Below are 14,939 nucleotides of genomic sequence, written 5' to 3'. Positions count from 1 at the left end.
TGCAGCCGCTCTGAAACTGCGCCGCCACCAGCGTCTTTGGCGTCACACCATTGACGGTAAAGCAATGATGTTTTAATGATGGCTATCGCACTGAGAAGGCAGCCAAGTTTCATTTCTGGACTTTAAAATTGAAATAAATTACCTTTTATGCGTGTGGTGTCAGTCATACTTCATGAAAGCCTTCCTCGTAAGCATGCAAAGCATAAACTATAATCAACTTAGCCTCTGAATTTGGTGCCTGCATTCCTTTAACACTTTATGTGTATTGCAGCAAGCGAGAGCAGCGGCCGTTGCCCGGCAGTGGGCACGCAAATCCTTCGAGCCCCTGAGTAATTAACAGAGCCTACCATTAGGGGAGGCACTGTCTCCTCGCGGAATGCACTTCCTATGGACAGCTGTGGTTGGACAACGATTTTTTTTGGGGTGTACGAAGAACATGAGCTATATACTGGACATACGTATAGCACAAAAATTGATCAATTGACTTGAATTCGGCTGATACTGCATGCTGAACAGGAGCAAGATGCCATACTTGTTTAGAGGAATCGTAGCGAGAAGTACTAAATCAGCTGACACCGATGAAGCATTCTTTTGAAACTTTATTTTGTTTAAGTACGGCAATAATTACTAATTTAACTAAGATGCAATGGTTTTTGAAAATCAAGCGACGGCTGAAAACGCCGTACCGAAATTTTCTACAAAACTATGTACAGAAACACCGCTTACTCGGAAGCATATAATATAACATAACGAAAGACTTTCGAAGAACTAAAGTAAGACTTTCAAGCAAACTGTCCCTTAGGCTGCAATGCCAAAAGTATGGAAAATTTCGTGTTAAGCTGCGCAGCTCCAAATGAGGCGATACAGGGTGAAGACGGGACAGGAAGAGCGCCGACTTCAAAGTGAACTTTAAATATTTATATACTGAAATTTATTTTAAATCAAATTTTAACGAAATTCAAACTAAAACAGAACGTGGTGTCCTTTCTTCCCATCGTGTATACTTGTTTTTCTTGTTCTTCCTCTTAACATAAAGTCATACAAGCTCGCACAAGCTTCCGTGCTCTTATGGGAAAACTTGACAAAATATATTTGCTTAAACTCACTGCCGAAGATGGTTTTGAAATGTTTCATGTTATCAACAGTCATAGTACGAAGCGATCAGATATCATCCGCTAGTAGACCTCTCATAGCTCGTGCTCCTGATTTAGACGTAAGGCTACCTGCAAATTGTTAAGCGAAAACAACAGCTAAAAAATTTATCTCGTCATCGTTCCCATTTTATTCCGATTTATACAAGAGCACCACGCTTACATTTTGGTGATTGTTTTTCAGAAGCAAATTGATCGCAAATAAATATCGTTTTGTTGTTACCTTTTGTATCTTAAAGGAAAAATTGCAACTATATGTCTGGCTTCCATTCGGCGTCACTAAGCCATCCGCTCCCACCGTATCCAAAAACAAGTTTAAATGCTCGCGACAGGTGCTGTGCCAAGGCTTCTGAAGCTGTATATGTTAGGAAGTGCAAAACAACGTGCTCTCTGTTGCACTAACGGCGGAAACACGTGCCACACTTTTTACACGTTATTTGACTAATGTTTCCGGACGCAGCGCAAAGGCTCATTGACGTCTCGACGGTTCTGATTATAATCGCCCATTCGTCAGTACAACACCCCGTTGCCTTCGTGCCTATTGGTTGATATCAGCCGCGGGCGGGGCCGCAAGCAGGAAAAAGGGCACCATAAACCCAGGACGGCTTCGTCGCGTTAGACGGTGCAACATTAGCAACTTGAAGCGACACTCGCACAGTTGATATGGCGTTTCTCATCTCCGTGCTGGTGGTCTTCGTCGTCGCTTCGAGAGTCCAGAGCGACGCCAATGAAGATGGCGACATCATCGACGTTCTCGAGGTGCATTGACCCCGTTTAATTTTCGTGTGTTGTACAAAAAGACATATTGTGCGCGTTTCCCACGTTTCCCATCCGTAATAACTCGAGTTACAAGTAGAGTTCCCGGATACTATAAGGGTACTATTTGCCAGGCCCCAACGAAACACACACATTATGTGAACAAGCGTTTAGACAATGTGTTGACAATGTGTTCAGCCATGTGGGTATTTCTTGTGATACAGTTTCGGGGTAAATAGTCCCTCGTAATGCACATTCAGCGTCTGACTACGCCGGGATGTCAAAACACTGCATCAATATGGCAAATCAGCTCTGCCGAAATTCGAAAGGTGGAACGAGTTACTCTACCTTTCGGATTTGCGCGAAGTTTATTTCCCGCAGTCCATGCGGTTCCAGTTGTCCATTAATTCGGCTTCGCTGTGCAATATTATAGCCTCTTGGTTAGCTGAGATGGCAGAGCGACTGCTTCGGAAAGAGAATGTTCCTGAGTTCGATCCCCGGACCAGGACCAATTTTTCTTTGACCGCGAAGCCTTTTTGTAGTTTCATGCTACTCTCAAGTCAAATACAATATTTTGTTCGTTCTACACTTCCTCAGTTAATGAAGTGTGGTCGTGTACCATTCCAGATAAGCTGTACACCTTGGTTCTACAGCAAGAACTGTTCCTCTTTCTTTCATGAACTGCTGAATTAAATACTAATCTCCGCAGTCAACTTAAAAAACTGTAGGGATGAATAGGTCGTTTTTAGCTACAGTTCTCGTACGGTGCTTCCGAATGACGCAGTCATTCGGAAGCACCGTATACTCACCAGGCTGAGACACCCCAGGCTGAGGTCAACATTGTTAAGCTTGACGAATGGTGTACGTAACCTATTATCACAAGGGCAAATGACAGCCTCGCGTTTGGTTGTACTTCTCGTACGCTGCTGCTGAACTGCGCAATGCGGTGACGAAACGTGTACTTCACAAGGCGCACCTTAAAAATTGTTGATTGACGCACAGCGTACGTGACGTACTAGCGCAGCTCTTGAATGGGTTGGGAGCTCTTAAATAGCTGTAAGGATTCACTTCACCTATCAACATTGTCCATTCATACAACTTAACGCTGTGGAGAAGCCGGATACATATTGTACTCATTGCCAACGTTTCCCATCCATGATAACTCGATCAAGCAAGCACAACATTTGGTATTAAAACCGATGGTTTCTGAATCATGTCATATTCTTACCGGTAAGTAGGTGTTGCGTACGAATAGTAGATGCGAATGTTATTTATCTGTGCACTGTGTAACCAATATCGCTCCTTTGTTTGGTCAGGTGTTCGGTTATTATAATAAACGGACTCCTTGACAACGCATGCCCCTTCATCTCGAAAGCGGTCATTGCACATTTCTGTCTCCCGTTGTTACTATTCATAACTGCAGTTCGAGTAATGTGTGAGAGCAGTTATTTGATACTGGCACTTTATCTCGGAGGATCATTTATAAGTTTTCCGGAAATCTTGAATTTCACTTGTGGCAGGTAGCATAATTCTTGTCCTTCAGCGGGATTATTCGAAGAGGCAGACATTACTAGCACGACAAATCTAAACGCATATTTAACTCAGTAGCCGAAATTCACTTAACAACTTCCTAATTAAACACTTTATGTCGCATCTTGCAATTTACGAACTGCAGCCAGTGAGTTTGCGAGACGTATCCATGGGAAATGAATTTCGAGGAGGACACCAATTCGAAGGTATAATTTCCCAAAGTGTGAGCCGAAAGACGTGGTCGTTCCATGGAGTTACTTTTGTGCTTCAATGCATAAAACAGCGTTTTGTTAAAAAGAGTAAGTGGAGCAACAGGGGAATTTTTCGGCCAGTTTGATGACGCATATCTCCAAACGGGTGTCATTCTGGAAAATTCTATGGTTACTCTATTTAGGCGAATGTCCGCCATCGTCGTCGGCGTTGCCGTGATGTTCCGTATAAAGTCCAAGTGCCATAAGATCGCGGCTGCGTGCCGGATGCTGTAGGTGCGAGGGAAAGCATGCAAGGTTGAGCAACGAAGGATGGTGACGTGGTGCGGCAGTGTCTTCTCGCACGCGCAAGAAAGAAGGCGGTGCAGGGGGGGGGGGATGGCATCGTAGCTCGCGTCTCCACTTCTGCTCGGATCGCGGCTCTGCATGGCACTTCTGAGCGGGGCCGCGCGCGTCTTATCTCGGAGGTAATCTGCGATGGGTTCGCAGGCTAGCCGACACGACATAGTTCAGGGCATCGTGTATGCTGCACTCTCGCGCGACTAATTCGCGTTAAGGCGAGAGGCAGCACGAAGGGGAATTCGCTCGCTGCTGCTGCCACCCGTCATCATGCCAGCGTTCTGACAGCGAGTGTCCGCAATCATCAAGTGAGATGCGCTCATGTTTGCCTGAACGCGCCTGACGCCATGCTTGTTAATTTAGTTTGTAAGCGAATGTTTACAGCCCTTTACACAGCTGATAAAACTACTAACTATAACACATATATAGTTGTGTAATAATTTGCTATGGCAATCAATGCTTCGCCTTTCGGGCGAAACTGCGTCTTTTTTAGCCTGAACGGAAGATTATTTTATTATGTCCTTCGTGGGCTGAGCGAGCAGCTACATCGGCATGTTGATTGCCTATCAGGGGCGAGGAGTTACGAAGTCGCCATCTGTCGGAAGCGCCTCGCTTGCGTATAGTATGAGAGATAACGCGGCGCGCTCCTCAAAGGTTTGGCTGTCGGCGCTCAATCAAAACACCACGCGGGAGCCCTCCTGGACATTTCTGTAAGTACTTTCCAAACGAGGGAAGCTTCTTGCTGTCAAAATAATAATCTTGGGCAGACAGAAAGCACAGAATGGTTTAGACGCTATCTCTTTACCGAATACGTACAGTTAAGGCCGATTGCGCACGGTCGCCGTGATGGAGTTCCCCGAACCAGCTTCTTGCGTGAAAGGTATATGCAATCGCTGAGAGCAGACTATGTGAAATATGTTCTTATGGTGTGCTGTCTGTATAACCAAATGGAACATAAAACAGAATGAAGACTCAATGCAGCGATCGCACGAGTTCGCGGCGACCGACTGCGCGTGTGCATGCATGTACACACGCACAACGCTTCGCTTTCACTGCCGGCGCGTTTTCGCACCACGCCGTGAGCTTTAGGCCGCAGCATATGAGCATTTGACAGTACACAAGCAACCATTGTTGCGTGGACGCCATCAGAGCTGTTCAACATAATTTCGTTATAACGGCGACTTCGACGCCTACCGTCGCAACGATTCAATTTTTTCTTTCTAAATTCTTGGAAGTTTAAACATCATTATTTTTCAAGTTGCATCGCACTGTATGTTTATCGGTCTTTTCACCGAGAAATTTCCCACTGCTTCCCTTTTCTTGATCCAGTACATTAGTTGTTTGGCGCTAACCCAAACATGAGCATATGCCATTCCTTTTTTAATGTGCTTTTTACCGTTCCCTTTCCATTCCGGTGAACTTGCCAGTATCTAGCATCAACAAGTTCAAATACCTAATCTTCATGACATTAACCGTGCAGCGCGTGCGGGCGAGCTTCCCAGTGCGCGCTTTCTGCTTCTCACCGAACATCACAGCCCCAACGCCATAGCAGAAATATTTCTCGTGTAAGTGCTTGCTACACACCCGAGTTATAGCCAATGGCTGATTTCCGGTTCAAAGTTTCGCAATCCAAGCTACACGCAGCTTCTTGGCCTGCGGGTACGTGTGAAGGCTGACACCGGGCTGCGTTGCGTACGCGTCCGGCACTGCGGTACCGAGCAATAGCCTACCATGTCGGACCCTTTCAAAGGCAGCCACGATACCTATTATAGTGATTTCAAGTGTTGTAAAGCAAACACCCTAAGGGGGAAAGCATCCCCATTTAATCAGAACCTTAGCACAGGTGGGACTAAACTTACGTTTTCAGCTCGCTTCGGCGCTTCCGAAGCAGACGACGCGGCCGCTGTGTCCACGTGATCCGTCATAACACGTCACGCCCACGGTGGCGCCAGCTTTTCCAATGGTGGAGCTCGCCCCGAATAATACTGAGTATGACTTCGGAACTACTCAAGAATAACCTGAAATGTGCCGCTGCTTCTGCAGCGTGCCTTCGGTTCACAACTGACCGGCGCGGCAAGCTTCCACGTTGTCCCAGTTTACCTCCACCACAAAGCTTGCGCCAAAACGTGGCCTGCGTTGCGATTTGATCGTGTAAGCATATTTGCGAATTTCAGTCTGGGTGAGTTTCCGTGAAAATGAGACGTCATTTAAAGGAGCGAGAAAAGAAATGCGTATTTTTTTCTTTGGTCATGAAAAGGAGCTGACACGTGTTCACTGTGGATGCGTACTGTGTACTGTGTATGTGGATTGGCGTACGACAGAGATCAAGGCGACCATTCTTAAGTTTTATGGAATTTTAATCATAGCCTGTTGCCGATAACATAATTCTAGTCCTTGAGCTGGATTATTCAGAGAGGCGGACTTCACTTAACGAGAAATAGAAATACATATTCAACTAATTAACACATATTCTCTAATTACCTGTTGAAATATTTTACGGCACATAATGCAATTTAGCAATTGTAGCCGGTGAGTTTGCAAGGCGTATCCACTTGGAATGACTCTCCAGAATGACGCCAGTTTGGAAATATGCGGCATCAAACTTGCCGTAAACATTCACTGTTTTTCCACTTTTATTGCGATGGCAATTATATGGAAACTCCAAGCGCATTTCTGGCGTCGTCGTCGCCGTGATCGTGAGGTTCCGTATGGAGTCCAGCGGCGATAAAATGGTCGCCGCGCGCCGTACGCGGTATGCGAGAGTGAAAGCGTACTAGGGTGAGCCGGCAATCGCGGCTCGATGTAGCGTACGCGAGGCAGGAAGGCAAGCCGGAAGCGCGCCGTCTTTTTTCGCGCGTGAGGCACGGGGGCGAGGCAATGGAGAGGGAGGGAGGGGGGGAGGGGGTGCGTTCTGCTCCGTCGGCTGCTGCTCACAGCGCGCCGTATCTTGAAAGCGATCTGCCATGTGGGCGAAGTGCGCGCACGCGCAGGCCTTATCTTCGAAGCGATCTGCTATGGGGACAAAGTGCATGCGTCGAGCGCCGGTAGCTTCGTATTGCGCTGTCATGTTGACGTTTAGTTCCCGTTGAAGCGGGACGAGAGACAGCACGAAGGTCAATTTGCCCGCTGCTGCTGGTGCGCTTTCTCACTCCGCCGTTTCTATAGGGAGTTTCCGGGTCATCGAGTGAGTTATGTTCATGTTTGCATGTGCGCGCGTGACACCGTGTTTGTCTATTCAGTTAGTAAGCGAATGTTTACAACTTTATACGGCCTATTAAATTGCTATCTTCGTTTCGCATAGCTCTCTACTAATTTGCTATCGCAATCGATGCTTCGCTTTTCAGGTGAAACTGGGACTTTTTTTACCAAACATGCATTGAAGCACAAAAGTAACTGGATCACCCACGTATTTTGTTCTACACATTGGGAAATAATATCTAGCAACTGGTGCCATCCTGGAAATTCAATAATTCTTGCAAACTCAAAGAATTTTTTTCTGTGGAGGTGGGGGGGGGGGGGGGGAAGAGGTGCTGGCCCGAAGATTAGTCCGAAAGTTAAGTGGGGAAACTGGCCCGCTGCCCCTTCCCCGTAGTTGACGCCTCTGTAAATATCCATATGTATGGTTAATCGCCAGATCACGCGTAAGGTACAGGTCATTCCCGCAGTTAATAAACACTTTTGACATGTTAAGAGCACCACCCGAAAGAAAATACAGGTGACAAAAATACAATAAAATAATCTACATACCTAATGTCTCGGTGAGGAATGTTAAATATATTTGTAGCCCTTAAATTATTATGGCATGAGGATTGTTTTATTGCATTTTTGTCGCCCATTATAACTTAGCTTATAAACAAATGTTAAATGTGCATGCCATCATAAAGAAGTAGGCCTGTAGCATAAAACGTAAATGCACATTAGCATCTTGGATAACACTTGTACTTAAACCAATAATGGCACAGAATCAGTAGCGCTGAGTCAATGACTGTGCTAAGCTCTTCTGAGTGAGCATTTGTAGCGTTAGAGATCTACAAAAGAACTTGTTTGGTGGTGCCATACTTCGTTAAAAGGTTGGTGGCACTGGAACGTATTTTGTGCCATCTCACAGCTGTTCGCAGAGTTGGCTATACAATCACATAGCTTAAGAGCTCAAAAACAACAGTTGAACACAGAACAGGGCGGATGTTGACCAACTGTGCCGTCTCCATGGACGTAAGCGGTTGGCCTTTGTGCGCCACAAAAAAAAAAAAAAAAAAAAAACGACGTGCCCGTGATTAATAATTTCAATGGATGCGAGAGTGGTCGGAGCCCCGCGAGAGCAAATGCACGTGTGTACCTGTACATAGATGTGGGTTCGCACAGGCGTATCTTGTCGCGCCGATGTCTGCGCTTATTATTTTTTTTAAAGAAGATATATGCGCTCGTTGCTGGGAGAACATGAAGCTAAAATTTCTGAACACCGCTTTGTGTCAGCTGTGTTTGGCGCTGAGCACCATCGAGGTACATGCGTCGCGGGAGCGTAACACAGGTTTCAGTTTTTGCCCACGTGAGGGCAACTGATCGGTGGTAACATGACGTAGGAAAAATTGTAATGACCGCAAACAAGCGCTGCGGAAATTGCCGGCAACATGCATCCGCTTGTAGCAACAGAACTCTCACTCACTCACTCACTCACTCACTCACTCACTCACTCACTCACCTTGTTCACGAGAAAGCCAACAACAGCCGCCATGGATTGTTCAAACGGGTCCTGAACCACTTTTACGCGCAAGTGTGCATGCCCCGTCTGTGAAATCGGGGAGATTAAGTTGGAGGGCGCCGAGCTGGGTGAAGGAACCGAGCGCCGGAGGAGGAGGGTGCCTGGAGGTGGATATACGCATACCGGGTTCGTCGGGCGATCGAGAGGCCGAGCGGAAGGATGGTTCGGCAATGCAAGCGGCGACCAACCCCAAAGTCGTCGGCAAGCGCCGGACACTTTTTAGAAAATTCTTGGCCAGGCACGGGCTGCACAAGAAAAGGCTGGGGCTAGGCGTTCCCAGGCGACTCACAAAAAGCGTGCTAGGCGGCTTGCGACAATGCGGATGTGTCAGGCAAGACGGCATAGCTTAGAATCTCCGGAACAGCGCCCATATGCGTGCGCGTAACCCGCGTTCACGAAGTGAAACGTCACTATAATTTTTGTATCGAAGTCAAGAAATTAAAACAGACCATTTCAGAAATACTTTATTGCCTTGCACTGCGCCGGCTATGGCAAAGTGGGATGTTCGCACAATGCTCCGCCTATTCAACTTCACTGTGGCGCGCCGTTCAAATTTGATTTTGTATGTCCACATGGTTCACACAGACCCCGCTACTTCCGATTTCAGCTCAGCGAGCTAAGGAAGCCTGGCTTGGTATCGAGGCGCGTGCCGTACGCTGTATGTGCGAGTGAAAGCATGCCGTGGTGAGCCGGCAATCACGGCTCGCGCAAGCAAGGGCGGGAAGCGGGAAGGAAGCGCGCAGTCGTCCAGCGCGCGCAACGCTCCGGAGGGAGGGTAGGGAGGTGGAGGGGCCACGCTTTACTGCGGCCGCGCGCTTCCGCCGGGCCGGAAGGCTCCCGCGCGAATGTATCTTTAAAGCCATCTGCGGCGGGGGCAGAGTCCTTCCTGCCTGCGCTGTGTTTTCGCGGCCTAGTTCGCGTTGATGCGAGTGGCGGACGAAGACGAATAGGTGACCCGTAAAAGAGCGAGGGATTCTCGGATGCGCCGTCTGCTGGATGTTTCTGGTTCGAGGCAGCGCAGCCGCCGCCTCCGCGTCGCCGTTGAAGCCTATTGATGCACTTGCAGTCCGGCTTTGTCACAGTCGAAGCTGGTTGCAGGCGCCTAGCAAAACCATAGTCGGCTGTTTACCGTTGGCTGCTCAAATTAAAGCGTTAAAGGTAAAAGCATGTAACTACTGCCTTGAAACGTACAGTGCCACTTATCAGGCGGTGATAAACGTCAATGAACTGTGTAAGGGCCAACACGGAATAATTCCAGAAGATATTTCTTTCTTTAACATTGACTGAAGCATCCAGAACTATTTCAGTACTCGCATGCACATATAGAGGTATGAAACATGGTCTTACGGCGCAAATTTAAACGGAGACAGCGAGATACATACACAATACTCGTAACCAAATAGGGCACCTTAGTTCCTTGAACACAGAAAGAGGTAATGCACAGCCGTAATATGACGGCGATTGGCTATTCCCCCATTTTGCTGACCAAGAAGCGAAAACTTCTAACTACGTACCACTTTAAATGAACTTCGAGTTTCGACCGAGAAATGCCGTTGAAAGCGCGCAAAGTTTTCAAACATTTTCAGCAATTCACTTTCTAATTACGCTAGCTACGCCTTTACCGACGATATCGGTTACAGCGACGATTACAGAGCAGCATTTACCAGACCACTGTAGCCATCACCTCAGCACCAGATTTTCGAAGTTTTGCTTCGATACGCTTGATAAATTATCGGATAGAGATAACTTTTTCATCTGTATGACTTATTTGCCGGCAGGGCAGTCAGCGACGGTGCGTCCAAGCAGCGGCAAATGTCGTAGAAATAAGCCTGCCAGAAACAAAAAAAAGGCTGCCGAAATGAAAACGAAAGTTCGTTTATGAATAAAAGCATATCCTCTCTTTTCTTGGCTTGTCATCGTCGCGCCAAAGTGAACTGAAACCTAGAAATCAGCTTCATGATAAGTACGACATTGCTGGTCGACAAAGCGGACGGAAAACTTCGCACCACTGACCGTAGGAACCACGCAGAAAAACACGTGCGCCGGGCCACCGCCGCGTCGGGCGCATCATCCGTCGAAACGGAAGCTGCTAGCAGACGCCGCGCCCCACAATTCCCTGCGATTGCTCGTTTTACCGGTCACCTATTCGCTCGCTGCTGCTGCCGAGCCGTGCTGACTCACTTCAGCGTTTTGACAGCGAGTTTCCGCGGTCATTGAGAGAGATGCGTTCATGTTTGCTTGCGCGCGTCTGACACCGCGCTTGTTAATTTAGTTAGTGTGCCTATGTTTACAAGTTTATACGGCCTTTAAAACTAATATCCTCACTCTGTCTAGCTGTCCACTAATTTGCTATCGCAATGGATGCTTCGCTTTTCGGGCGAAACTGCGCCTTTTCTTTAACATAGTAAGAAAACTTTGCCGATCTATCATAGAGGCTGCTGTGAATGTGTGAGCCAAATATTACTACACTGCATGCAGCTGAGAATTTACAATCTACTGTCAAACACAGCAAAAAAAGAAAGATCACTTGCTCTCGCTTCTGCAATGTCGTTATGCAGTGTCATCGAAAGCAGCTTGCCCACCAATGCTGTTGGCTGATTTCGTGATGGCGAGAGCATTCTCAGTAATACATAATTGCTAATGTTGAATCAAATAAGTGACAAATATATATGTCTGCGGTCTCAAAACGACGGAAAAATAAATCATTTGCTCTTTGCACTGCGCGTAGCTGCGTCTGCTGCGCGTCGCCTCGGAGATACCAGCGGCGTGCTGCATTGCGTAGTCTACCGTGGCCGTCACGGGTTGCCACGCCGAGGCCTTTCGATGCCGCGACACTCAACTTTTGGCTGGCGCTTTGCCCTCTTGGCTAATATATTTCTTGGTTCTTCCCATACCTGTTCATATACTTCGTACTTCTTTTACAAGAGGCACGGTCAGCGTGCTTGCGGTGTTATTGCTCTACCTGATACGGGGAAACGCACGATACTGCCAACGTACCGTACTTTTATTGAGCTATTACAGCTAAAAAAGTGCACCGCACAGCTTCATAGAACTTCCTTGACTACAACATTTGTCGCCACAATTTTGCTGCTCTTCCGATCATTTTCTTTTTATTCAGTGCATCTCAACAGCGAAAGACATCGGCAAAATTTCTGGTTAATTAGTAGCCATGTACCGAAGCGTTTAGATTGTGATTATTGTGGTAGCGATAATCTAAATGAACATGGTACAAATAAAATTTCCCACATTCGCCATTCGTTATAACCCCTGGGAAAATATGTACGTGTCAACAACCCACCAGTTAACCAAGAAACGGGTCGATATCGATCATTGGTAGCCCAATGGTTCCTCCAGGAATCGTGATTATCCACTGCTTCAATAGACTTCCGAGAGCTTATTGCGCTTCAAACGTCGAAATTTGCAACTACGAAAAAACAAGAAAGGACTGAACACAACTTTTAGCACGACTCATCTGACAGTGGAGGCAAAGGCGGCATACTCCAAAGATGCGGCAGAAACGTCAAATTTTGATCAGTTCCAAAGTACAATTATTTGCGAAAACGTCAGAGACAATTAGTGACCTTCGGCGTCATTTTTCTTTCACAATAGTACTTTCTTGCGGGCTAGTTGGTTCATACTTGAATTACCCGACTCGGTGGCTTAGCGGCTATGGTGTTGCGCTGCTAAGCAAGAGGCCGCAGGATCCAATCCTGGCCGCGGCGGCCGTATTTCGATGGCGGCGAAATGCAAAAACGCCCGTTCCCCATGCATTGGGAGCGCGTTAAAGACACCCCGGTGGTCAAAATTATTCTGGAGTCCCCCACTACGGCGTGCCTAATAATCAAATCGTAGTTTTGGCACGCAAAATCCCAGAATTCAGTTAATTCATACTTGAATTATAAACGTGCTGCGTAAGATACACAAGAAAAGAAAATAATAGGACAGGACAGATCGCAGACTGCCAACTTTATATCATGAAACAACAGGAAGTTTTTATATAGGCAACATACAATCAGGTGCCCACCCGGATGCGCAAAAACTAGACAATCAAATTGCCACCAACAACAAAGATTGTCAGCACACTTCGTGTTAGTGGTGGCAGTTTGATTGTGTAGTTTTTGCGCAGCCGGGTGGGCATCTGATTGTATGTTGCCTATATAAAGGCTTCCTGTTGCTTCATGAAATAAAGTTGGTAGTCTGCGATCTGTCCTGTCATCTTTTCTTGTGTATCTTGCGCCGCACGTTTATAATTTCTTCCACAAATTACAGAATTCTCGGTTTCTGACATTTTGATTTCTAACAGGAGTTCTTGCTTTTTTTAAGTCTATGTGTTCGAAATTCCTTATAAAACGTGATCATTGCTACAGGAATAATTGCATTAGAAAGGGTAGAGTATGCTTCGTGAGTAAGGGGGCAGAGCATCAAGCCTTAGCCAATTCTTGGTTCGCAAAAAAAAAAGCGATAGCGAGAATTTACAAGATTGGCATAACTTGGTCATCAGTTGCATCTTGCCCCATACAAACATACTGCGAGCCTAGGGATGCTTACGACTAAGTACGTACCTTAGGCCTGAAGTCACGTGGTGTCAGCGATATAATGAGGAACATCATTAGTGTCATTTTTCGCATAGGACACAGAGAAGTTAGCTTTCGCTAAATAAGACGCGTTCTGCAGAAAACCACAAAGTGGAGAAGGCTGTAAAGTTTTTTTTTTTCCATTGTTCATGGATACTCTCTTGTGTTTTCTTTCGCGTGGCCTTCACGTTGTACTGAAGCCACAGGGAGTAACAGTAAGAACCTTTTCGCTGTTTATGGCCCAACCTGCATGTTGTGTGGTCTCGAAAGGGTCAGTCGTACGTGCGTATACACCACAGTCGTCTGAATCTTGCGGAAAGTGAAGTGCTTCTTGTTTTAAATTCAGGATTCCATGGGATGACCCCGGTGTCCTACATTCAATGTATGGGGGGACATAGTTCACCTAATGTGCTCTATACATCCCACCTGGCTGCCCCAATGTCCCCACTCAACAAATACTAGTAGATCACGGATAAGGTCTTGAGCTGCGGCGCGCATACTTCAACCATACACCAGTACCGCCTGTGAATCCCGCTCTACGAAGCCGTCATAAGTTTTCTACAAGACGCATGGTCTCAGCAAGACACTCCGATTAGTTTTTTTATATGTCCGAGTGTATATGCTGTGCCATTATGGTGCGCTTTCTGGGTACCAATTCATATGTCATCGTACCAGTCGCGCCGCCAGGGAAACCTCTCCAATTTTTATTTGAGAACCTCTGTTTTTTTCTTTCTCTATGGGCTTCAAGTTGTCGAATAATTCGGCCAGTGCCGTTCTTCTAGCGTTGTGGCTAGCTGAGTTTCGCAGTGCGACTGCCCCGTAAAGGCAATGGTGCCAGCCTATACTGAAAGTCAGGGTCCACTTACACAAATCAGGGTAAATGTTTCTGCAACAGCGAAACTTGCTTCTGAGAAACACGCCTGTGTTTCTTATGTAGCTTTGTGCTATGTTTGAGTTATATATATATATATATATATATATATATATATAAACTTTCTCAAGCGTAATCTCTGAGCTTTCTGCAGGTAAGAGACATTCTCTAAAGGAGCATCTGAAGTGCGGAGGCACAACGCAGGTCATCCGTGTTCTTTTGTAGTTTTTGTGGAAAACACACATGCGGAACAACAGCGATTATAATAACGCCGATACAACCTCTTTACATCATACTGAGTGGGGCCGAGCAGATGACAACAGTGCTTGGTAATCCTTTAGTTGCGTAATTGAAATATCGCGGCGTCGCTGAAATAATAATCAACCTACTGAATGATCAATTGGGCATTAACACAGCCAACAGGGCGAATAAGAAGACAGGTTTTGCTAGAGTTACCCTTTGAATCTTGTTGTTAGCGCTGTTTTGCCGTACGTATCGCATGGTATTTAATTTTCCCGCTTTGCGCTCAAGTTATCTTTCTGTTTCGGACCTTTTGTCCTTGCAGGTGGTAATGCAATTTGAAGACGCGGTCGCCATCTACAGCACCATCGACGATCCCAACCAGAAATGCCTGAAAACAACGCGCGAAAGTCTTGACCAGGAGGCTAAGACCGCGAATTTTACCTGGTACTACCAGGGTCTCGAAGGCTCACCTAAGTACGTAGCCAGCACGCATACGTCGAGACTGAT

General features: G+C 46.6%; 1 protein-coding gene across 1 annotated transcript in view; it reads left to right on the top strand.

Annotated features, from left to right (window-relative positions):
• Positions 1 to 1,660: 1,660 nt before the first annotated feature.
• Positions 1,661 to 14,939, top strand: part of LOC119437215 (uncharacterized) — a 35,520-nt gene continuing 22,241 nt past the window's right edge. Inside the window, exons 1-2 of the mRNA XM_037704263.2 lie at positions 1,661 to 1,910; positions 14,755 to 14,906. Coding sequence (XP_037560191.1) covers positions 1,815 to 1,910; positions 14,755 to 14,906 — 248 coding nt within the window. The 5' untranslated portion in view covers positions 1,661 to 1,814. The remainder of the gene's footprint in view (positions 1,911 to 14,754; positions 14,907 to 14,939) is intronic.

The sequence above is a fragment of the Dermacentor silvarum genome, chromosome 1 (genome assembly GCF_013339745.2).
Source record: "Dermacentor silvarum isolate Dsil-2018 chromosome 1, BIME_Dsil_1.4, whole genome shotgun sequence".
Lineage (NCBI taxonomy): Eukaryota > Metazoa > Arthropoda > Arachnida > Ixodida > Ixodidae > Dermacentor > Dermacentor silvarum.
Note: the sequence above shows the minus strand (reverse complement) of the source record. Positions and strands in the feature narration are given on the sequence as shown.